Source organism: Trematosphaeria pertusa (assembly GCF_010094035.1).
Source record: "Trematosphaeria pertusa strain CBS 122368 unplaced genomic scaffold BU26scaffold_4, whole genome shotgun sequence".
Taxonomy (NCBI): Eukaryota; Fungi; Ascomycota; class Dothideomycetes; order Pleosporales; family Trematosphaeriaceae; genus Trematosphaeria; species Trematosphaeria pertusa.
The window spans coordinates 881,375-902,319 of NW_022987215.1; the positions used below are offsets into that span (position 1 = coordinate 881,375).

Sequence of the window (20,945 nt, forward strand, 5' to 3'; positions counted from 1 at the left end):
GCGCTGTCTGGAGGCTTAAGGTCGCGTCGACCACACGCATCAATTTTCTTCGGTGGGGCTTTGGGTCTGACGTAACGCGCGCCAATCAGATTATTTGTTTAGAGTTTACCCTATTGGGCTTAGCGCGTCCTGTGTATCCAGCAACCGCTAAACGACAACGTCGATGCACCTCCTCCACATCTTTAGGTCGCAGCAACTTAGGGAATATCTTTGCTTGCTGCTGGAAGACGTCATGGATCCACGCATGTATTCTAGCCTGCACTCTTCAACCGCTTCGGCGCCCTCACTGCGAGCGAGCGAGCCGATTGCGCTGATGGCGCCTCCACCGATGGCCGACGACCCGGGAAACGTCAAAGTCGTAGTGCGCTGCAGAGCCTTTGTTAGGAGAGGCAAGTCGCGGAGGGCTCTAGTCGTGTCTCATCTACTGACATTGCATAGAGCGAGAGAAGGGCACGCAATGTCTCATTCGCATGGATCCCGCTACTAACAGGACCATACTCCTCGCACCGAACGACGGCGACCTAGATTCAAATGCGCGCAAAGCATACGAAGACAAAGAGTTCCTCTTCGACAAGTCCTTCTGGTCCCACGACGAAGCCGACCCCCACTACGCACACCAAGAGGATGTTTACAGGTCGTTCGGGGAGGAGTTTCTCGACCACAACTTCAACGGATATCACACTTGTATTTTCGCATACGGTCAGACAGGGTCAGGCAAGAGCTACACCATGATGGGCACACCAGACAATCCTGGCTTGATACCGCGGACATGCGAGGAATTGTTCGACAGAATTCGAGAGGAGCCAACACCCAATACCAGCTACCATGTGCAGGTCTCTTACTTTGAGGTGTACAACGAGCACGTCCGAGATCTGCTGGTCGTGCGCACGAACCCGCCCATGTATCTGAAGATTCGCGAATCTCCAAAAGACGGCGTTTACGTCCAGGGCTTGACTGAAGTAGAGGTGAAGAGCTACAAAGACGTTGAACGGTTGATGAAGCTAGGAGACATGGTATGTATGCTGAGCTCCTGCATGAGCGGAGGTGTGGGGTGTGGTGTGTGGTGCTAATAGTGGCTGCAGAGCCGGACAACAGCGGCGACGAAGATGAACGACACTTCCTCTCGATCCCACGCCGTTTTCACCATCCGTCTCAAGCAGATCACACATTCCCTTCTGTCGGATGAGACAATCGAGCGAACTGCCCGAATGCGACTCGTCGATCTTGCAGGATCCGAACGTGCGAAATCCACAGAAGCCACGGGCCAGCGTTTGAAAGAAGGCGGGCAGATCAACAAGTCGCTGACTACCCTTGGTCGTGTGATCGCCGCGCTGGCGGATCCACGTCGGCACAATCCAAAGGGACGAAGACCAAGAGAAGTGGTGCCGTATCGAGATTCAGTTTTGACATGGCTCTTGAGAGACAGCTTGGGCGGTAACAGTAAGACCGCAATGGTGGCCTGTATCGCGCCGTGTGACTATGACGAAACACTGTCGACACTCCGATATGCTGATCAAGCGAAACGCATCCGCACGCGTGCTTCGGTCAACCAGGATTGCATGTCTGCCGCACAGCGTGATGCGCAGATCAAGGAGATGGCCGAACAAATTCGTTCTCTGCAAGTCAGTGTTAACGCAGCGAGCCAGAGGAAGAGAGAGGAGGCGACCGAACTGGAAGAGTACCAACGACAAGTTGCCATGATGCAGCGCCTCATGGAGGAGAACCGCCAGGTCTCAGATTGCAAGATCAAAGCCCTCACAGCTGAAGTCGAGGAGCTACGGCCCCTCAACGCAGCGCTCCGTTCCGAGATCGAGGCTCTGCGTCGACACTTGTCCCTGGCTCTAGGAGAGCTCAAGAACCCCATCATCTTGCCACCGCCTCAGCCTGCTTCTCCGGAGCTGGAACAGGACGGGTTTATCCATGTGAACAAGCGCGGAATGGAGAGTGGTGAGGATGGTAAAGAGAACTCTATCCCCATCCGTGCAGATGATGAGATGAGCGATGATGACTCGGACTCAGGATACGATGAAGGCGACCACGACGAGCTCGCCCAGGAGCTACAGAACGAAGCACAGGAGTTCCTGAAGGATCTCGGCTTATTCAGGAGGAAGGTCGGAGGCGACGTTGAGCGGTTCGGTGCGCGTGAAGAGTTGGGCAATTTGATCGTCAATTGAGTGGCTGCATCTGTCTGGTGTTTTGTTCCCCCCTGGGCAGATTACGGGAATGATGGTTGTGGGAGACTAGTTTTGTATACAAGATTGGACTCGGATTGGGTTATGAAAGCATTGAGCGAAGGCGTCCTGTTTCAATTGGGCTGTTCCAAGACCTCTCTCAATGGTATATAGTAGCTAGCCATAATTCAATAGCCAACACAATGGGTGTTGGAGACAGTCTTAAACGCTCTCGTAGTGACCTCGGAGCTTCTGGGAGCTTGCGCACGGACATTGACGACTCCAACCAGGCCGCAGCTCCTCCGCAACAGCATCGTCCATGATACCCCCATAACCCTCCCGTGACATGTCGAAGCCCACGGCGAACTGGGAGAAGCTGGGCGACAAGTTCTATCGGAAAGTCCAGCTCTATACCGCCGTCTTCGATCAAGACCTCGAACTTGAGAACTACAATGTGGTGGGGGCTCCGTACAGCGGCGCTGTAGGTACGACTCCAACCGCGCTGAGTCCACGACCGCATACTGATTTCTATAGCGATATACCGCGATGAAGACAAAATATATACCTACCGAGGCCCGCAGGCCTCGAAATCGAGCATCGATATCTATAGCTGTGCGGGGAAGCTGATCCGGCGCATAAACGTACGCAAACCGCGAGTGCAGCGCATTGCAAGTGGAGAGCGAGATGCTGACACGAACAGTGGGACAAAGGATCGATAAAAGGGCTTGGCTGGTCAGAAGACGAGAAGCTGCTCGTGGTGACTGAGGAGGGTACCGTGCGGTGCTACTACGACCTACAGGGCGACTTTGTGCCCTTTACGCTCGGCCACGTATGCTAGCCTACTCGTAAAGGTTTACTGAAGGCTAATAGTGTTCGCAGGGAGCAGACGAATACGGCGTTCAGTCCTGCAAGTTCTACGGCTCCGGCTTCGTCGCGCTTCTGGGGAACAACAACCTCATATCCGTAAGCTCGTACGCCGAACCACGCCCCAAACTCCTCGCGATACCTCCCTCCGATCCTATAATATCATGGTCGATAATACCGCCGGCATACTCTCTGTCACGCTCCGTCGAAGTCATACTCGCGATTGGGAAGACTCTATATGTCGTAGATGCGACAGAAGCCGAGGACCGAAGCTTCGATGCGGGCCCTTTCAGACATATAAGCGTGAGTCCAAGAGGCGAGTTTCTCGCATTCTATACGGACGATGGGAAGGTGTGGGTCGTGAGCGGAGACTGGAGTGACAAGCTGAGCGAGTACGACAGTAGGGTCAAGACGGTACCAAAGGATATGCAATGGTGCGGGAGCAACGCGGTCGCGCTGGCTTGGGAGGATGAAGTCCACCTCGTCGGGCCGAGAGGCGCAGTCACGAAGTTTTACTACGATGCTTGGATACATCTGCTACCAGACGTCGACGGTTTGCGGTTGCTAACGAACGACGTCTGCGAATACCTCCAGAAAGTCCCGGACGAAACGGTCGATGTCTTCCGGCTAGGGTCCGATTCTCCAGCTGCGAACCTCCTCGAAGCATCATCTCTCCTGGAGCAAAAGTCACCGAAAGCAGATGATCTGATCCAACTTATTCGTTCGGACCTCGCGGAAGCGGTCGATACATGTATCAAGGCCGCAGCTCACGAGTTCAATATCCACTGGCAGAAGTCTCTCCTTCGCGCTGCCTCATTCGGAAAGTCGGTCCTAGACCTCTATTCCAGCGACGACTTCGTCGAGACGTGCGACACCCTGCGCGTCCTAAACGCAGTCCGCTTCTACGAAATCGGCCTCCCTATAAGCTACGATCAATACCGACGCCTAACTCCCGAGAAACTCGTCGAGCGCCTCACAAACCGCAACGAATATCTCCTCGCACTGCGCGTAGCATCCTACCTCCACCTTCCCACCTCCCACATCCACGGCCACTGGGCGCAGCAAAAAGTCCGTGTCTCCACCGACACCGAAGAGCAAATATGCTCCCTCATCGTCAAGAAACTGCACGGCAAACCGGGCATCTCTTTCGAGGAGATTGCCCGTGCCGCCTACGACGAAGGACGCGTGCGCCTTGCCACGGAACTGCTGAACTACGAGCCGCGAGCCGGCAAACAAGTCCCCCTCCTGCTCAACATGAAAGAAGACAACATCGCGCTCGACAAAGCCATCGAGTCCGGCGACACGGATCTCATCTTCCACGTCCTCTTGCATCTGCGCAAAAAGCTCCCCCTGGCCAGTTTTTTCCGCGTAATCAACACCCGCCCCGTCGCAACCGCCCTCGTCGAATCCTCCGCCCTAGACCAAAACCGCGAGCTCCTGAAGGACCTCTACTACCAAGACGACCGGCGCCTCGACGGCTCCAATCTCCTGCTCAGCGAAGCCCTCGCTCAACCCAGCCTCTCCGCCTCCCTCGACAAGCTCAAACTCGCGTCGAAATATATAGCCGATAGTCGCGACGCCCCATCTGTCTTCCAGCGGCAGGCACTCGACGACGCAGCAAAGCTGCTCCGGCTGCAAGAGCAGTTCGAAAAGGACCTCGGGCCGCGCGACGGCGGGATTACCAGTCCGAGCTCCTCCTTCATCGGCCTAAGCGCCCACGAAACAATCTTCCAGCTGCTCCGACTCGGCCACAACAAGCGCGCCCTGAAGGTGCAAAGCGAATTCAAAATCCCCGACAAAACATACGCCTGGCTGCGCCTCCGCGCCCTCGTCAACGCGCGCCACTGGAACGAGCTCGAGGAGATCGGCAAGCAGAAGAAGAGCCCGATCGGCTGGGAGCCGTTCTTCAACGAGGTGCTGGCCGCGGGCAACACGCGCGTCGCGAGTATTTTCGTGCCCAAGTGCACGCAGCTGACGCCCGCGGAGAGGGTCGAGATGTGGACGAAGTGCGGGTTGCTTGTTAAGGCGGGGGAGGAGGCGATGAAGGCCAAGGATCGGGCGTTGCTGGAGGAGCTTAGGGTGAAGGCGGGCGGGAGTGCGGCTGTGGAGATAGAGCGCATGTTGGGGATGCTGCCGGCGGGGAGACGGTGATGGAGTGGCATCTATTAGGTCCATTTGCGGCGACAGAGGCTGTCTAGTATGTATAACATCTGAATTCTACCATGGACAGCGAAGCTTGTTTGGCATGGTATACATGTTTGGATTGCACGTCTGATGTACACGGTCTATACACAAATCTTCTTCTCTGAGAAAAAGGGTTACGCGGTCATGTTATGCCGCTCCAGCACCTCAGCTACCCTCTCCCTAACGCCCTGCTTGCCGCCATATTTCTCGAGGAGAGACGCCACAACATCCTCCTGCGTCTTCCCGCTCGCCTCCTGCAGGATTTCTTCTTCCCGCGGCAACCCAATCCATTGATGCGGATACTCGTTGTAATTCTTGTCGCTGATCAGCGCAAGCCCGGGCATTCCCTCCTCCCTCGCGAAGAACGCATTTACATCGCTCCTCTTGACTTCGGACAGCGTGTTGGGCTGCCAGTTTGGGCGTTCCTTCTTGCGCTCGATGAGTCGCGCGGTCACGCCTTCGACGAAGTCTGGGTGCGCCATGAAATGCGAGGCGATGTCGTATTCATGCTGGAAAGTTTCGGCGATGGACCAGCGGCGGCCGATGCGCATCTGTTGGAGGGTGACGGCGACGGCGATGGGGGAGCGGGTGTGGATAGTTTCGATGGTCTTGGAGGCCCATGTCTTAAGCTCTTCCGAAGACTTAGGCGAGTCTTTTACTTCGGCAAGGGAGTCCAAGATGGCCTGGATGCCGGGCTGGTCATGGTGGAAGGCGCGGTCGATTGCGGCTCGCAGTTCGCCCGAGATGTGTGGTCGTGGAGACGGGAGACCAGTGGAGTATTCTTCGATGGTGGCGTTGATGATCTTGAAGCGGTCTTGGAGGGAGGTGTAGTCTGGGAACTGGAGCTCTGCGAGGCGGGACTCGAGCTGTTGGAGGGTGGAACTGTGGATGTAGTGCGTTGCGACGCCGTGGTAGAAGGCGTCTACACCCTTGACCTGCTCGCTTGTGAGCGCGAGATAGGTTCCTAGGCTGCCTTCCATGCGCGGCAGAAAGAAAGAGGCGCCGACGTCGGGGAAGAAGCCGATTGTCGTTTCGGGCATGGCGAAGAGGGTGTTTTCGGTTGCGATGCGGAAGGGGGCGTGGATGGAGAGACCGACGCCGCCGCCCATTGTTATGCCGTCCATGAATGCTACGTAGGGCTTTGCGTAGGTGGCGATGAGGTGGTCGAGCTTGTATTCGAGACCGAAATAATCCGAGCTCCTCTGCTGGCCTTCTGGTCCCGTCTTGTTCCATTGCGCGAGCGCCGCGACGTCCCCGCCTGCACAAAATGCCCGCCCCGCGCCTTTTATTACTACCACGCCCGCCAGCTCACTCTTTGCCCATTCCTGTAACCGCGGGATTATCTTGCGCGCCATAGAGCCATTGAGCGAGTTGAGCTTCTTGGGCCGGTTGAGCTCGATTGCGCGGACGCCGTAGTTATTTGTGAAGATGACATCGTCGGGTTCATCGTCTGGTTGTGGGGCGAGGAGGTCATCTGTGGGGGTCGAGTACTGCATTGCTGTCAGTGTTCGATGCGGGAAGAAAGCTGCAGAATGACGGAGGGGTGTCGTACCTTCCTGCTCCCACTCATCCAGGCCGGCTGTGTAATCTTTGCGCGCAGCGGCATTGTGCGGGCCGTAGTCCGCGAGGCCCAGCTCAGCGGTGCTGTTGTGTATCTGAGAGATGTGCGGAGAGACATTGGGCGAACGGTTCGGAGAGATGCGCTGTGATGCAACTCTTGAAAGGCGCCGGAAAGGAACCTCGGATGTCCGCAACTCCAATTGAGTGCGAGTTTTCAGATGCCAAGAGGGTCAATTGGTCTTGAAGCAACGGTATCAAAGAATTGAGGCTCTGAATAAAGTCGAATTAAATGTTCAGTGGCTCGGGAAAGCTTTCCCGCTCCAAATCCACCTTCGAGGAGCTCTGCGTGGTTGCGGCAAGCTCATGGAAGCTCGGACGTCCGCCGCACGTGACAGCGAGGAGTAAGCAAAAATTCGCGCTAACAAAATAATGCGCTGCACCACCTCCGCCTCGACCGCAACTCCATCTCAACCGAGCTTTCTTTCATTCTCTCTGTATTAGTGCGGGATTCGCGTTCTTTTAATTGACTGCAACATGTCGTCCTTTTCGCGGGCTTTCTGGCGGACGTCGCGCAATGCGCTCAAGTACCAGAGGGGTGTCAATCCGGTGCAGCAGGTGCTGGGTGTTCAGGGTGGAAGCCGATATGTCAACGGCGTGAGGAGCTATGCTCAGGCTTTCCAGCGTGACAAGCCGCACGTCAATATCGGTATGCATGTACTGTGACGCTTTTGACGTTCAATGCTGATTGAGATAGGTACCATCGGTCACGTCGACCACGGAAAGGCACGATAGCCCTGTCTCCCCAATTTGTCCCCCGAGTCTAACCGACACAACAGACAACCCTCACAGCAGCTATCACAAAGCGTCAGGCAGAGAAGGGCATGTCCAAGTTCCTCGAATACGGCTCCATCGACAAAGCCCCCGAAGAACGAAAGCGTGGCATCACCATTGCGACCGCCCACATCGAGTACTCGACCGACAACAGGCACTATGCCCACGTCGACTGCCCCGGTCACGCCGATTACATCAAGAACATGATTACGGGTGCAGCGAACATGGACGGAGCTATCATTGTCGTGGCTGCGTCCGATGGTCAGATGTAAGATGCATCGAGGAATAGAAGGGACTGCAAGGACGGATGCTAATTATGGATGCCCAGGCCCCAAACCCGTGAGCACTTGCTCCTCGCCCGCCAAGTCGGTGTCCAGAGGATCGTCGTCTTTGTCAACAAGGTGGACGCAATTGAAGACAAGGAGATGTTGGAGCTCGTCGAGATGGAAATGCGCGAACTGCTCTCGTCCTACGGTTTCGAAGGCGATGAGACCCCCATCATCATGGGTTCCGCGCTCTGCGCCCTCGAGGGCCGCGAACCTGAAATCGGTGAGAAGAAGATCGATGAGCTGCTCGAGGCCGTCGACACCTGGATTCCCACACCGAAACGTGAGACCGACAAGCCCTTCCTCATGTCCGTAGAAGATGTCTTCTCCATTGCTGGCCGTGGTACCGTCGTTTCCGGTCGTGTGGAGCGCGGCATTCTGAAGAAGGATTCAGAAGTCGAGCTTGTCGGCAAGGGCACCGCGCCCATCAAGACCAAGGTCACCGACATTGAGACCTTCAAGAAGTCCTGCGACGAGTCAAGAGCAGGCGACAATTCTGGCCTTCTCCTGCGAGGTGTGAAGCGTGAGGACGTCAGGCGCGGTATGGTTGTTGCAGTCCCCAACACCGTCAAGGCGCACAAGAAGTTCCTGGTTTCTATGTACGTGCTGAGCAAGGAGGAGGGTGGCCGACACACGGGCTTCGGCGAGAACTACAGGCCGCAGATGTTCATCCGAACCGCCGACGAGAGCGCTGCTCTCTCGTGGCCCGAGGGAACCGAGAACCCGCACGACAAGCAGGTCATGCCCGGCGACAACATCGAGATGGTCTGTGAACTGCACCAGCCACACGTGCTCGAGTCCGGCCAGCGATTCAACATGCGTGAGGGTGGCCGCACGGTCGCCACCGGTCTTGTTACCCGGGTCCTAGAGTAAACACCGTCCGCGAAATCGAAGGCGGAAACCACTTGTAAAAGTATGAGACTCTCTTCCGACTGTAAGATCTGGGGGATGACTTTGTGGGAAACAACGACTTGTACAACACCTCTGGCACTATTACTGTACATCCCCGCTCTCCGCTTCTGCCCATACCGTTTTCCCCACATGTATTTTACACCGCTCGGTTGGGATGGACGTATAGACAATGGGTTGGCGTGGAGTTAACTCGTCTTGCATGCTTGAAGGTAGCTGAATTGAAAATAATGACATCAACATCCATGTGCCTCGTAGACAGCAACGATGGGCTTTACCCAAGCCACCTCATTCAAAAACCCCTGGCTAGCCTTGCCGTAAATCGTCTGCACATAAAAATTAGACACCCGTCTCCCATTTCCCGTAGCCCCATTTTTGTGTTATCCAAGCGAATCCACTTGTACAAAATCAGGCCCCTGACTTTGTACACCACAACGCCATACACCATATCCAAAGCAAAGGGGAGCCAAAAATAAGTGAACGGGTATTCCATACCCGATGCTGTGAAAACCCAAGACAACGCAAGACAAAAAGAATACGAAGATACATGGAGGGAGTCCAGCCAGGGCTATAAGCTGCGCTGGATGGGACGGGGCTGGAGCGCGGGAGATGCCGGCCCAAGTGATGAGGGGAATAGCGGCGTCTGCGACTCGGACATTTCGCGGATCTTCTTGAGCAGGTTGCTATTTGTGGTCAGCCACCGTCATAGTCACTCCTATTGATCCAACGGGGATATGACTTACTTGACAGGCAGGCTCAGCTTCTCCTCCTCCCTCAACAGGACTCCCACGATAGTATGCCGCCCCTTGGCATGATCTTCAAGATGCTCTGTAATCAACTGGCGCCCGATATCCTTACTTGCGCCGTATATTCGCCGGCTGCAGCCGTCGAAGGTGCATATCCAAGAATCGCGCGGGCCGTTTGCTTCGTAGGTAGGTAGTGGCGTGGATACTATCGGTGGGGCTACGGTAGGTTTCGACGTGGGTTCGGAGGATTTGCCGTTGATGGAGGGGATGTTGTTCGGGAGGTAGCGCAGAGGTAGGGGTGCGTTGGATTCGGACTCCGCGGCAGCATCGGTGTCTTCGTCGTCTTCTTCGGTTGAGGGCGGTGATCCAGGGCCCATGGATTCGCTGGCTGCGCGTTTCCGCCTAGTTTTGTCTTCTTCGTCTCCATCTGTCTCGATGAATTTGCGCTTCTGGCGGCGGGGTGAGAGAGCTTGTGTAGGTGTGTCGATTTCGATGTCGCTTGCGCTTTCACTTTCTGCTTCGGATTCTGCGCTCGCGTCTTCCTCTGCTGAGCTGTTTTCTGAGTTCGGTCTCTTTCCTTTCCCCTTTCCGCGCTTCACGCCTTTCCCTTTGCCGGAGTATTTGCTGCTCTTTGGCCGGAGCACTGATAGCCGCCCTTTCTTCTTTCTTCCGTTAGGTCTGGGTCTGGGTGTGGCTACGGCGTCTTCAGAGGATTCCTCGTCTGAGTCCTCGCTACGTTCCCCCTTCAAGGAAGTATGGTCTCTTCGGGGCCGCAGCTCGATGGCTTCTGCTCTCCTGATATCAGCGGCCGGGAGATCAAGTTCCGCAGAGAGCTCCTGGTAGATGGGCTCCTCGGCAAAAAATTGCTGAGCCTTCCTCCGCGGATGATCCATCATGTAGCGTAGATTCTTCCCATGCACCAAGAGGACATTCCGAGCCATCTCCTCCTCTTCGATCTCGTATCGCTTAACAATGAGTTTGGCTACGCGGTCAATCGTCATGTGTCCGTGGCCTGGCCGGATGATGCGTTGGTTTACGCATTTCGACATGAACTCGTAGAGCGCCCTGGCTTCCCACCAATTGTTATCCTTCTTCGGGGTGTCGGAAGGCTTCTGGGATTGCGGCTTTCCTCGAGGTGCGCGCGGCTTCGACGTAGCGGCCGCCGGTGAGGGTTTTGATGTTTTTGTTTCTCGCTGGACTTGCGCGTAACGGCCTTCTATGCGGGCTTTTCCAGTCTCGAAGTCTTGCTAGTGGTCAAGCTCAGAATTCATGCATCAATGCCTTGTAGCAATACGACTTACAGGGTACTGTCGTTTAAAGTATTGGTAGATTGGCGTATTACTCCACCCAATGCCCTGCGCCCGGTTGAGAAAACACATCATCAGGAATTCATGATGCTTGTGGAATATCTGGGCCGCTAGTACTGGGTCGGTGCAAGGGTATCGATCATCTTCGGCGTACTACACTCTTCGTCAGCTCCAATTGTGCAGCCAGAGTTTCCCACGAGGCTAATGCTCCGCCCAATTCTACAAAGACACACACATACCTCCTGGAAGATCAATTGCGCACTCGGCCCGCCGCCTCTCTTTCGCGGTTCGTTGTAGATGTCGGTGATGAAATATAGCAGCTCGACTGCCTCGACCATATCCTGATATATGCCTTTATAATTGCGCGCCGGCCGGATCTCAAACCAGCCAGCCTGGCCGAGCGCCCATATCACCAGCTCGCCGTCAGTCATCTGGCCGTACGAGAAGCGTGTCACGTTTTTGACTTCGATGTCGACGGGTTTGTATGGTTTCTTCACAACTGATATCCCCGGTCAGCAAATTGGCCCATGTGAGAGTGTCTATGCGCGCGATACATGCATGCACAGACAGCTGCGTGCAGCTGTGTGGAAAGACGTACGGCATTTCAACTGCGCGCGATCCGGCGCTTCCAGTCTGCCCTCGACTCGCAGCGGCGTATCCGCATATGCGGCGAGCAAACTCGCGGGCCTGCCATTGCTCTCGTACAAGACTTGCGCGTTGCTCAGCACGAAGATCTCGTAGTCGTCCGAGTGGGATACAGAAGGGTCGATAGGCTTCAGAACTTCAAGTTCCGGCGTAGACATGTTGGCGAATTGTGTATTAGAGTATGTCGCATGTTGCGCGTAAGGGAGTCCAGTCGACGGGCTTTGAAGCGTGAGCGGACGCGTTGTGCAAAGCCGGAAGCGGAGGCGCGTCGGGCATCGTGCCGCAGCGGCGGGCGGTGGAAAGGGCACGTGCACGCGTGGCGCTGATTGGCCGATTCAGCCCTATGCCTTATCGATATCACGACGTCACTCCGTCCCTTACGCACCGTACGCTATTTACGAGTACTTCTTCCCGTGTCTTTCTCCAATGCCTTAATTCTCGTTTCGCCTTCTATATCAAGATCTCTGACCGCCCATGGGCGCGGCCGTTCAGCCCTTCAACACCAAATCAAGAACAGGACCGCTTTCTATGTGCCTGTACATCAATGCCCGCCGGACTATTTTGTTACCATGGGTTTCATCCGGGTACTCGACTTATACGCAGCCCGCCAGGAGCTGCTTGCTTGGACCCAAGAAGGACCTCAACCAACATGGTTGGGGTTCGGAGTCTAGAAGCGAGGCTGTAGAGCCGTCCAGTCTATGAAATCCATCCCAGGAAAGGTGGTCTCTCTGATTCGGCCACTTCGATCACGCATGATTGATTAAAATTTCCTATTTACAGCTTTGGTCAACATCATGTAGCTAAGAACACCTCCCGTCACTTTCGCATGACACGTTGCCCTTGGGGAGAAGAGAAACGGACTAGCATTGGAGTCCTCGCACGGCCGTCTCCCTTCTCCCACGTATGTTTGAATATACACGTTCGGTCTATCTTCTCTCATTCGTCACTCTCCATATGGAATAACTTTTCTCCTTTCCATGAGAACGCGGAGCCCGTTCCTGCCGCACGACCCAGTCCCCGAAAGCCCAACCGAACATAGGCTTCAGGATCTTAGGTTTTCTTTGGCGGTCCATCTCAAGCATGTTCTGTAGCTTGGAGTGAGCGGCGCTGGGCTGGCTCCCGCATTCGTCGCACTGAACGTGGCTTCTAGCCTTAAAGCTGGTTGCAAGTTCGGGTTTCACGCAGTTTTCGAGAGAGTCCGACGATTCCTCATGAATCTAATCCTTCGCTACTTGTATACGGAAGAAGATTGACGAAGCTGACAAGAGTAGATGGCTTCCCTGAAGACATCCCTCCATCTGCCTTGATTGTCGTTGCAGCTCCCAGTACCACAGCTATTAATGGAAAGCAAGGACTAGGGCTCACGAGCCCGAATTGCTGGAGCGGTCCATGGCCATTCATCATATGATTTTGCGAATGTTCGATTTTGAGGCGAGCGGGCAGGAGCCGTAGGCCTCAATGTCCAGGGTTTTAGCCCCGACATAAGCGGTTGAATGGCGCAATTCCAAACTGATGGCACCAAGCTCTCGACTCTATGACCGAGCCTTTCGGAGAATTTTGACCCAGGACTCGCAGGAGACATGATATGAAGCGATGCCGCTTTGTTTTCCCAACATCAACCAATCGATTCTTGAACATTCGGCCAGAGGAATTTCATGCGCTAGAAGCTCGTGTCGTTGCTTTCGGATCATTCATTACACTGCTAGCTCGGAGCGGCCATGTTTGGCAGAGATCCTTTTTTCGACATTCCTTCGTGTGAATGAATGAATCATGTCTGCACAGCCCGCGACATGTTCTTCAAAGCCTGTTAGGTTTGGCACAAAAGTCCCACGGCGAGCTATCGCGAAAAGCGAAGAGAAGAGCACTGGCATCTCATACATGGGTGGGCCCGGCATCTTTCGTCCCCCTCCACGCATGTGTAAAACATGTTGTGCGTTTTTAGACGCCGGCTGGTCTCCACAGCATCGGCCACTGGATTGATAGCTTTTAGCACGCAGCCACCGCCCTGATACGAGCATTATTTTGAAGCTTGCTTGGCGGGAGTGAAGTTTAGAAGACTCGGCAGGAGGACGCGGGTGGGGATTTTATATCCCCGACTAGTGGAGTGACTTCCGGCTTAATGATCAAGACGAGGCACTCGGAGTCAGAGATCAGATAATTCTTCGACCTCTCTAATTCCCTACTCTTCAGAGGCATGTTCTATGACTAAGATCCGAACTCATTTCCACCTACTGAAAAGTATATAATCTCCCTCTCTCCCCGCCTCCATTCTTCCTCCACACTACCACACTCGAATGCACTGCTACTAAAATGGCACACCAGATACCTATGCCTCGCCGCCGTGCCCTCTAAAATTACAATGGAAGGCTAGAATGGCTGCGGGCCCTTCTGCGTCGTTCCCTTGGGGACTAAAAACAGTGCGGGATCGTTCACAGGGCTCAAGTCCCCCCCGCCAAGGATAAAAGTAGAAAAAAATGGCAAAAGAAATTGCTTTAGGCAGAGTCTAAGCTCTACGGCAATCCAGATACCAGGCGAACTGATTTCTGATATACCCCATCCAAGATTAGCGAGTTTGATATTACCTAGACGGCAACCAGATTCGAACCCTAAGCGTGACCATACAATGGGATTCGCTGATGGCCACGGGAACGAAACGCCTTCTCACTATTATGACACTTGGCTTGTTTAGTGATAGGATTGCAGATTTATCTATAATATATACGACAAAATAATTGAGGGGGGTAATTTGAGTGTGGTGAGGGGAGGGTGGTGGGTTTGCGTGCAATTGCAGGACCCACGACTGACACGTTTCTTTTTCTGCTCGGGCGCCATTTCGTGATAGGCAAAGGTCCTGGTGTGTGGGTGGAGCTGCATTTACACTTCATGTCCGAGAGCCAGGATCGATCACGAAGTCGCCCACATGAACCAGAACTCCTCTGATCTCTTCCTCTACGCCTCTACAAGCCACAGAGTTCCATCAAAATGGCAGCTCCACGACCTAATGTGGCACTTCCTCCCCGTGCCTTCCAAAACCAGGACTCACCAGGTCACATGATTGTGATCAAACAAAGTACCCTAGGCAGCTGCGATGTGTGGAAGCTCGCGGGCGGCGCTCAACATCTGCGCCAGGAAGCTTCACATGCGTGTTTGCGACCGATTAAACCCATGGAATGGCCAAAGCATGTTGGCGGCGAACGACGTCCCTTCCCCCAGCCTACCAACAAACTCCGAACCCCCATGTTATGGAAAAGCGGCACGCGGCAGCTCCCTCCCGAACAAGCCCAGCATTCATCCTCTCGCGTATAAATCCTCCCTCTCGGCTTCGACAAATCTTCACTCAACACGCTCTGCGGGATATTCGGCGGCACTAAAAGATACTTCATCAGAGGCGAATGTCTGAGCGCTGCTTCCCGGCTCTTAACTAAAACATGCGAACCAAGCCGTGCATGGAGCGAACGCTGGAGTGGAGTGGCATAGAATACCAAAAACTCTCTTGTCGCTCATACATGATCCTGCGTGGGAGGCACGGACTGGTCGAGCAATTAAATGAGCCGCGGTTGAGGGGCGGAAGCGTTGTGAGAGGGAGTGCTGCAAAGAGCTATCCCTTGTGCTTCATGGTCCAGGGGAGAAGGCGAATGGGAGTGGCTTGATGTTGTTGTCTTCCAGGCGGAGGTTTTGAGTTGTTCCAGACGGTGGTTGGACTGGCTCGAAGTGAGGGCGTAAGGTGTGAGGTGTGAGGTCAGTTCACAGCTTGCGATAATGGTGAGCAGCAGCACCATCACATGCCAGAAATTGCAAAAAGCCCATTCAGAAGAAGAAGATGGAGGAAGAAAAAGGCGATAGAATTTACACCAGCACACCTTACCAACCTTCCTTGCCACCACCTCCCCAACCCACCTCTCTCCGCCTATCACCTCCCCGCCGCCCACCCCTCCGCAGCACAAAGCTCAATCGCAACGCCCAACTGCTCCGGATCGCTATACCCCTGGTCGGGCCCACACCCCGCATTCGGCGAGACCTTCGTCGTCGTCGCATTACTATCGCAATACCCCTCCGAGCAGCACACATCGCCCGGTTCGCACATAAAAATCCTACACCCGCGCATACTCCCGATCTTGAGGCCGCCGTCCTGGCCCGCGCACGAGCTCATGTTGATGCCGCCCGCGGGGGTGCCGACGGCGCAGTCTACGAAGCTCATGTTGTACCAGACCTTCGCCTGCTTGCGGCCGTACTCGAATTGCATGGGTTTGCTGCCGGAGGAGGTGGGCGCGTCGAGCCGGTATACTTTGAGCGCTGTGTTGCCGTAGACGCAGGGCGCGAGCGTCTGGTTCCAGGTCGCCTTGGGGGAGAGCGAGGCGCCGGAGATGGGCTCGTAGCCTTCGGCGGGGACTTGCTCGAGGGTGACGGGGTAGGGGCAGGAGTTCTTGAGCGTGACTTGTCCGGCGGTTATTGGGAGCGCGGCATCGGGGAGCGCGGACGGGGCTTGGGGAGTGGGCTCGTCGCGGGGTTGGAGCGTTGGGGTAAAGCGCGGGGGCTCGGCGGCTGGGGCATTTTCAGTTGCTTGGGCGCTAAGGATCGGAGATGGAGGTTCCTGAACATGAGCGGCTGGTGGTGGTAGTGTAGCGCTCGATGGTTCCGGGGTGTCGCGCCAGTGATGGTGGCCGTGCTGGGGAGCCGACAGCGCGAGCGCGGGCAGGATGAGTAGCGTGCATGTCCCGGGTAGGTGGAACATCTCGTATCAAAGGTACTGCAGTTAAAAATCGCGTCGATATGAACAAATGACTAAGAATGGAAAGGATTGAAGAAGAACAAAGCGCCGAACGGTGTAGGGATGCCCGGAGAGAAAGAGGTGTTAGGCGTAGATTAGAGAGGAGTCGTCCGCTTGTAGGAGTCGAGTAGATTCGCGCGCAGGAGAAGGGTTACTTTATGAAAGATGGTGTTGAGGATATGGTGATAGGATCGAGATTGTATAGGACGGTTGATGTGGCTCCATTAGTAATGACAGGATCGATCTACTAACATCTAGCAATCGAGGTACGACACGTGTGAAAACTTCCCTTCAGGGCTGTGTGGGTTTTGTTGAGTTGAGGATGACGGCGGCTTCGTAGCCATGCTTCGAGCCTTCCGTCATGTCGCGGGGAAGGAAGAAAGCGGGGTGGCTCCCTTGAAGCAACCTTGGAAGTGACCACCAGTGTCGGTATAGAGGAATCTGAGCGGGTGTACCTAGGTGATTACGCATCGGTCGGGGTATCGTCCTAAGATGAGATGAAATGGATAATCCGCGCTCGGATGAAGACATTTAGGATACGCAATTTTCCTGCATAACCTTTCATTGAAGCTGTGGTCGAACTTCGATTTGTGGAGGCCCAGGTTCCAGGAGGATTACTTCTTTGCAAACTCTGTAATCTCTCGAGATGCTTAAACAACCTCGTTGTATCCACCGGCTTTGGGACGCTTTTGCTCGCTAGCTTTTGGGTCCAGATATCCAAAGGCCCCACAAGCAACCCTGGAGTGGGCGATATACTAAGTCCAGACCTTGCGTTGTCCGAAAGGATGTTTAGGCATAGCACAGTCCCAAACCAGAGCGGAGGAATATAGTATGCGACTGTTCCTAAGAGTTCACCTCAGCGTAGTGCAAGGGAGACAAAAGCTACACGTGACCTGAGGAATGAGCGCAAGGGCGGAATACACCCCAGGATGGAATGCATCGACACCACGACGAAGTGAGAGGCGATGGTTGATCAGAAAATGAAGACAGGAAAGGAAAGGTACACCAGTTTATGAGTCTTAGGTAGCGAATATTGTTTTGTGATTGCTTGCCCTCACTGCAAGCGATTGGCTTCAGCCACCTCAGCAAATGCTCATGTGAGACCGGCCCAGGCTTCTTCATCAACTTCGTTACTCCCGTCCCGTGTCCCGAGACGAACCTTCTAGAGCTTGAAAAGCCGTACGGCCCAGAGGATTCCTGGTAGGAGTCTAATGAGGCCACGTTCGAGACTGACCATATTGAGGTATTTCCGAGAGCGTTTACGCCTCGACGCCAGAACTGGAAGCGCCGGACGAGTCCTCTTGGGACTGGCTCTGCCCAATCGCCTGTAGAATGCTTCGCGTCTGGCCACCCAGGGCTATCTGTGTATCCAATTTATGACCGATCCAAGTCTCCTCCTCCATGTAGCAATGTTCTACAAGAACACGCCCGCGGCGATGGCGGCCATAGCTCCAAAGCCCGCACCGATGCCAGCCCGGGGAGTCGGCATTGCTCCGCCGGTCGAACTCGCCGTGGCGGTCGTATCGTCGGCGATAACCTCCCTCACGATGCTAAACTGATTGGCCACCTGCTGCTCCTTGAACTGTCGCACCGCGGAAGGCAATGCGGTATACCAGTCCGGTACTCCGTCGCTGATGGACGTCGTGGCGGCATCATCTGTGATAACAGCCGGAATACTGTAGTTTTGGGCGGAAGCGGCGAAGGCTTTGATCTCGGAGCGGGCGGAGTCGACGGAGGACTTGTAAGCCTCGCCCAAGGATTGGGTGAAGTCGCCGTACGAGATTTTGGCATTGAGGAAAACGGAGGTGGTCCAGCTTGATGCCTGCCAGGAAGGCGTTAGCCGCGAACACGATGAGGTTCAGGAAGAAAGGAAGAAAGGAAGAAAGCAGGACGTACGTCTGATGGATTTGCGAAGGTCGGCACTGCACTCAGTGGGATGGGAGGCTCTGTGTACAGGTAGAAATCGGCATTCGCGAGGCCGAAGCTCAGCGCTGCGACGCATCCAGCCTTTCCGATATGCATGCTCAAACGATCGTATTTGGTGTGATTAAAGAGGAGAGGCGAGAAGAAGGAACAGAAAAGGCGGAAAAGCAGCAAAGTATTAGTACAGCATCGGCGACTGCGGGATGGACAGTTGGGCGTAAGCACGGTGACGACGACGGATTTTAAATAGCGGCGTATCGGACTCGTCTCGGAACTCTGGGTGCTTCAGGCCGCTCCTCCTGCTGATCGCGTCGCATCGCTGTTCGTTCGTGAGGAGTGGGCTGTGGCGGAGCAGCGCCGAGCTCTTGGAAGAATGTGCTGCGTCACGCCTCAAACGGGAACGGCTTTGGAACGCGCGAGATGGCAACCTCGGTGCGATGAGAGGCGCGCCATCATGAGAAGAATCATCATTTGTTCGCAAGACGAGGATAGATCGACTGCTGAAGGATCAAACGAAGACCGAAGTGCGGCACCCATCGCAGCTTCCTCAAGGCTCAAACCGTCACCCGGCTTAGTCAGGCGGAACAGGCTCACGCTTATCGCGCTTACACAGTACAACTCTACACAGTACACCACCCGCTAATCACCGGGCTAACGAAAACCTCCATCTTCTTGAATTCCATCGCAGGACTAAATAAAGGCAGCCTGCAACCTGGATCGGATCAACTCACAAAGTCGGCAGCGATGTTGAGCCTCACACATACGCCGCGGTTCCCTCTCCTGCATGTTCCCTTTTCAGGGTGTCCACGGGCCTGGTGTATTGAAGAATTGCGCCACAGCTGGACAGTGTGTCCGCTTTAGAATGCCTAACTTCTTCAGCTTCCTGGCGTATAGGCTTCATCCAATGACGTCGTCTAGCTAACGAGTGTGCGCAGGCATGAGGGATACGAGCTCAGCTCCCAAGACCAAGCCGCCGCCAAAACCACCTCGAGGCTACAAAAGAAACGCATGCTCAAACGGACATATAGCGGTGGCTCCGCGCCACCGGTCCGTCTCGCGATGCTACCAACCCCAGGAGCCTGGTAGTGCCCAGGTCGATGCTCACGCCCTCCATCCTGCTCTGGACTACCAGTGTCGTAGCTTTCATCTATCACTCAGTTTCTTCCATACCGTGGGTCTAGTAGCTTCTATCGTGCAGCTCACCGATTTCTCATACAGAGTTATCCGGCGCATCGATGATCTGAGGGGACAGCTTGGAGACGTTCCGAAGGCGTTCGCCCCGGTTCGGAGGGAACTTGAGTACGTTGAAGGATTGATCCAGAGCCTGGACACAGCGGCCGTAGACCGCAGTGACATGAAAGACCCAGTCTACGCACTCATCGAAGGTTTCAAGAAGCAACTTCAAGAGCTGGAAGACTTCATCCGATGCGTCCGCATCAATGAACATCAGTCTTTGATAGCAAACCTCGGAAGTGCGATGACCAGCGTGCGCAAGGATGACGACTTGGATCGTTTAATCAAAACTTGAGAGCGCACATGGCGAATATACGGGATATTGCAACGCGCTTTCCTTCGAAACCCCGACCACAATGCAGCCCGAGATACGCGTACATCGGATCGGTTCCCATCGCCGTATCCCTCTTTGTCGGACGTAAGAAATGTCTTTCCAAGATCGAACATCACACGGACACTCATACAGGGAGCCAAGTAAGGGTCGTCATTCAAGGTCTCGGAGGCCAGGGCAAGACTCAAATTGCCTTGGAAGTCACACGCCGCCTGTACGACTGCCACTCCGTCCTATGGGTGGATGCAAGCTCAGAGTCGTCTATATTGAAGAGCTTTGAAATTATCTGCGATACGATACAAAACGATGGCGCGGTGCCTCAGAATCCCTCTCGCAAAGTGCAGCTGGTAAAAGATATGATGCGAGGTTGGACTGCGTCATGGATTCTCGTAGTTGATAACTACGACGACCCGCGCCGATTCCCCACCCTACTTGATCATCTTCCTAGGGGATCAAGCGCAAAGATTCTTATCACGACAAGGAGCGCCGAGGTGCAGCGATACGCCACTTTATACATTCCCGTTTCCGGCCTCGAAGGAGACAGCGCGGTTCGGTTGCTGCTGGAGCGGTCATGCAGCGAAGACACAGCAAAATCGGTCCCATGCTCAAAAGATCGTCGAAAAACTGGCGCTTCTACCTTTGGCCATCGATCAGGCGGGTGCATTCTGCTTGAGACAACAGTTCTCCAGCCTCGGTCGGTTTCTCGACATCTATGAAGAGAAGAAGCACATCATGTTCAAGTATACACCCCATGGCTGGGAGTACCGCAAGGTTTTCGGCGGCGAGAGGCAGGACTCTGCAGTGAGTGTTTTCACGACATGGGAGATGTCTTTAGAGCAACTAGGGCCAGATGTGGAAAGTCGGAAGCATGTCAGAGACTTCTTGAGCACCTGCGCATTCCTCGACTATACGCACGTATCTGAACTCGTTCTTCGCTATAAGATACGCGAATCGGCGCTTCGACTACACAGCGGCTGTGATTGGCAGCAACTCTTCTTCAATACCCAAGGCTCGTGGGACAATGACCGTTATTAGGATATGGTACACCAGCTGTCCATACTGTCGCTCATCAGTAGTCGGCGTGGAGAAGCCGACAAAGTCTTCTTTTCTATGCATCCCTTGGTTGCCGAGTGGTTGAGACTGACGT

At 54.7% G+C, this 20,945-nt stretch overlaps 9 protein-coding genes across 9 annotated transcripts; 4 read left to right on the forward strand and 5 right to left on the reverse strand.

The window, feature by feature from the left end:
• Positions 1–177: 177 nt before the first annotated feature.
• On the forward strand, positions 178–2,366 carry BU26DRAFT_479329 (kinesin family protein-like protein). The gene is made up of 3 exons (XM_033825663.1): positions 178–389; positions 439–1,013; positions 1,083–2,366. The coding sequence occupies exons 1-3, from the start codon at positions 233–235 to the stop codon at positions 2,172–2,174; spliced, it is 1,824 nt and encodes a 607-aa protein (XP_033686945.1). The 5' UTR covers positions 178–232; the 3' UTR covers positions 2,175–2,366.
• A 125-nt stretch (positions 2,367–2,491) lies between these two features.
• On the forward strand, positions 2,492–5,322 carry BU26DRAFT_479334 (vacuolar protein sorting-associated protein 16). The gene is made up of 4 exons (XM_033825664.1): positions 2,492–2,656; positions 2,706–2,812; positions 2,872–3,000; positions 3,051–5,322. The coding sequence occupies exons 1-4, from the start codon at positions 2,518–2,520 to the stop codon at positions 5,184–5,186; spliced, it is 2,511 nt and encodes an 836-aa protein (XP_033686946.1). The 5' UTR covers positions 2,492–2,517; the 3' UTR covers positions 5,187–5,322.
• On the reverse strand, positions 5,274–7,105 carry BU26DRAFT_516668 (ClpP/crotonase). The gene is made up of 2 exons (XM_033828381.1): positions 6,772–7,105; positions 5,274–6,709 (listed from the first exon to the last, which is right to left on the reverse strand). The coding sequence occupies exons 1-2, from the start codon at positions 6,823–6,825 to the stop codon at positions 5,354–5,356; spliced, it is 1,410 nt and encodes a 469-aa protein (XP_033686947.1). The 5' UTR covers positions 6,826–7,105; the 3' UTR covers positions 5,274–5,353.
• Positions 7,106–7,265: 160 nt separating this feature from the next.
• On the forward strand, positions 7,266–9,086 carry BU26DRAFT_516669 (translation elongation factor Tu). The gene is made up of 4 exons (XM_033828382.1): positions 7,266–7,485; positions 7,534–7,562; positions 7,616–7,878; positions 7,939–9,086. The coding sequence occupies exons 1-4, from the start codon at positions 7,314–7,316 to the stop codon at positions 8,807–8,809; spliced, it is 1,335 nt and encodes a 444-aa protein (XP_033686948.1). The 5' UTR covers positions 7,266–7,313; the 3' UTR covers positions 8,810–9,086.
• Positions 9,087–9,367: 281 nt separating this feature from the next.
• BU26DRAFT_247491 (uncharacterized protein) lies at positions 9,368–11,824 on the reverse strand. The gene is made up of 5 exons (XM_033821101.1): positions 11,497–11,824; positions 11,138–11,397; positions 10,893–11,051; positions 9,589–10,838; positions 9,368–9,528 (listed from the first exon to the last, which is right to left on the reverse strand). Exons 1-5 carry the CDS (start codon positions 11,699–11,701, stop codon positions 9,414–9,416), a joined length of 1,989 nt encoding a protein of 662 aa, XP_033686949.1. The 5' UTR covers positions 11,702–11,824; the 3' UTR covers positions 9,368–9,413.
• A 3,143-nt stretch (positions 11,825–14,967) lies between these two features.
• On the reverse strand, positions 14,968–15,416 carry BU26DRAFT_247521 (uncharacterized protein). The gene has a single exon (XM_033821102.1). It carries the CDS (start codon positions 15,320–15,322, stop codon positions 15,086–15,088), a length of 237 nt encoding a protein of 78 aa, XP_033686950.1. The 5' UTR covers positions 15,323–15,416; the 3' UTR covers positions 14,968–15,085.
• A 37-nt stretch (positions 15,417–15,453) lies between these two features.
• On the reverse strand, positions 15,454–16,439 carry BU26DRAFT_590279 (uncharacterized protein; the record flags this gene model as incomplete). Its single annotated transcript, XM_033834760.1, has 1 exon — positions 15,454–16,439. Exon 1 carries the CDS (start codon positions 16,273–16,275, stop codon positions 15,454–15,456), a length of 822 nt encoding a protein of 273 aa, XP_033686951.1. The 5' UTR covers positions 16,276–16,439.
• Positions 16,440–17,283: 844 nt separating this feature from the next.
• On the reverse strand, positions 17,284–18,470 carry BU26DRAFT_247539 (uncharacterized protein). Its single transcript, XM_033821103.1, has 2 exons — positions 18,208–18,470; positions 17,284–18,133 (listed from the first exon to the last, which is right to left on the reverse strand). The coding sequence occupies exons 1-2, from the start codon at positions 18,331–18,333 to the stop codon at positions 17,726–17,728; spliced, it is 534 nt and encodes a 177-aa protein (XP_033686952.1). The 5' UTR covers positions 18,334–18,470; the 3' UTR covers positions 17,284–17,725.
• A 701-nt stretch (positions 18,471–19,171) lies between these two features.
• Positions 19,172–20,833, forward strand: BU26DRAFT_561731 (uncharacterized protein; the record flags this gene model as incomplete). The annotated part of the gene is made up of 3 exons (XM_033832946.1): positions 19,172–19,745; positions 19,934–20,346; positions 20,480–20,833. The coding sequence occupies 3 exons, from the start codon at positions 19,172–19,174 to the stop codon at positions 20,831–20,833; spliced, it is 1,341 nt and encodes a 446-aa protein (XP_033686953.1).
• Between the last annotated feature and the right edge of the window lie 112 nt (positions 20,834–20,945).

Coding starts and splice junctions, on each gene's coding strand:
- BU26DRAFT_247521 (XM_033821102.1), bottom strand. CDS start 15,322: ATGGTGCTGCTGCTCACCATTATCGCAAGCTGTGAACTGACCTCACAC.
- BU26DRAFT_247491 (XM_033821101.1), bottom strand. CDS start 11,701: ATGTCTACGCCGGAACTTGAAGTTCTGAAGCCTATCGACCCTTCTGTA. Junction 11,052..11,137: donor CGCAATTGATCTTCCAGGAG/GTATGTGTGTGT, acceptor CGAAGAGTGTAG/TACGCCGAAGATGATCGATA. Junction 9,529..9,588: donor AAGCTGAGCCTGCCTGTCAA/GTAAGTCATATC, acceptor GACCACAAATAG/CAACCTGCTCAAGAAGATCC.
- BU26DRAFT_479334 (XM_033825664.1), top strand. CDS start 2,518: ATGTCGAAGCCCACGGCGAACTGGGAGAAGCTGGGCGACAAGTTCTAT. Junction 2,657..2,705: donor TCCGTACAGCGGCGCTGTAG/GTACGACTCCAA, acceptor TGATTTCTATAG/CGATATACCGCGATGAAGAC. Junction 3,001..3,050: donor TGCCCTTTACGCTCGGCCAC/GTATGCTAGCCT, acceptor TAGTGTTCGCAG/GGAGCAGACGAATACGGCGT.
- BU26DRAFT_516668 (XM_033828381.1), bottom strand. CDS start 6,825: ATGCCGCTGCGCGCAAAGATTACACAGCCGGCCTGGATGAGTGGGAGC. Junction 6,710..6,771: donor GGATGAGTGGGAGCAGGAAG/GTACGACACCCC, acceptor ACAGCAATGCAG/TACTCGACCCCCACAGATGA.
- BU26DRAFT_479329 (XM_033825663.1), top strand. CDS start 233: ATGGATCCACGCATGTATTCTAGCCTGCACTCTTCAACCGCTTCGGCG. Junction 390..438: donor CAGAGCCTTTGTTAGGAGAG/GCAAGTCGCGGA, acceptor GACATTGCATAG/AGCGAGAGAAGGGCACGCAA. Junction 1,014..1,082: donor TGATGAAGCTAGGAGACATG/GTATGTATGCTG, acceptor TAGTGGCTGCAG/AGCCGGACAACAGCGGCGAC.
- BU26DRAFT_247539 (XM_033821103.1), bottom strand. CDS start 18,333: ATGCATATCGGAAAGGCTGGATGCGTCGCAGCGCTGAGCTTCGGCCTC. Junction 18,134..18,207: donor CCTTCGCAAATCCATCAGAC/GTACGTCCTGCT, acceptor CCTTCCTGGCAG/GCATCAAGCTGGACCACCTC.
- BU26DRAFT_516669 (XM_033828382.1), top strand. CDS start 7,314: ATGTCGTCCTTTTCGCGGGCTTTCTGGCGGACGTCGCGCAATGCGCTC. Junction 7,486..7,533: donor CAAGCCGCACGTCAATATCG/GTATGCATGTAC, acceptor TGATTGAGATAG/GTACCATCGGTCACGTCGAC. Junction 7,879..7,938: donor GCTGCGTCCGATGGTCAGAT/GTAAGATGCATC, acceptor ATGGATGCCCAG/GCCCCAAACCCGTGAGCACT.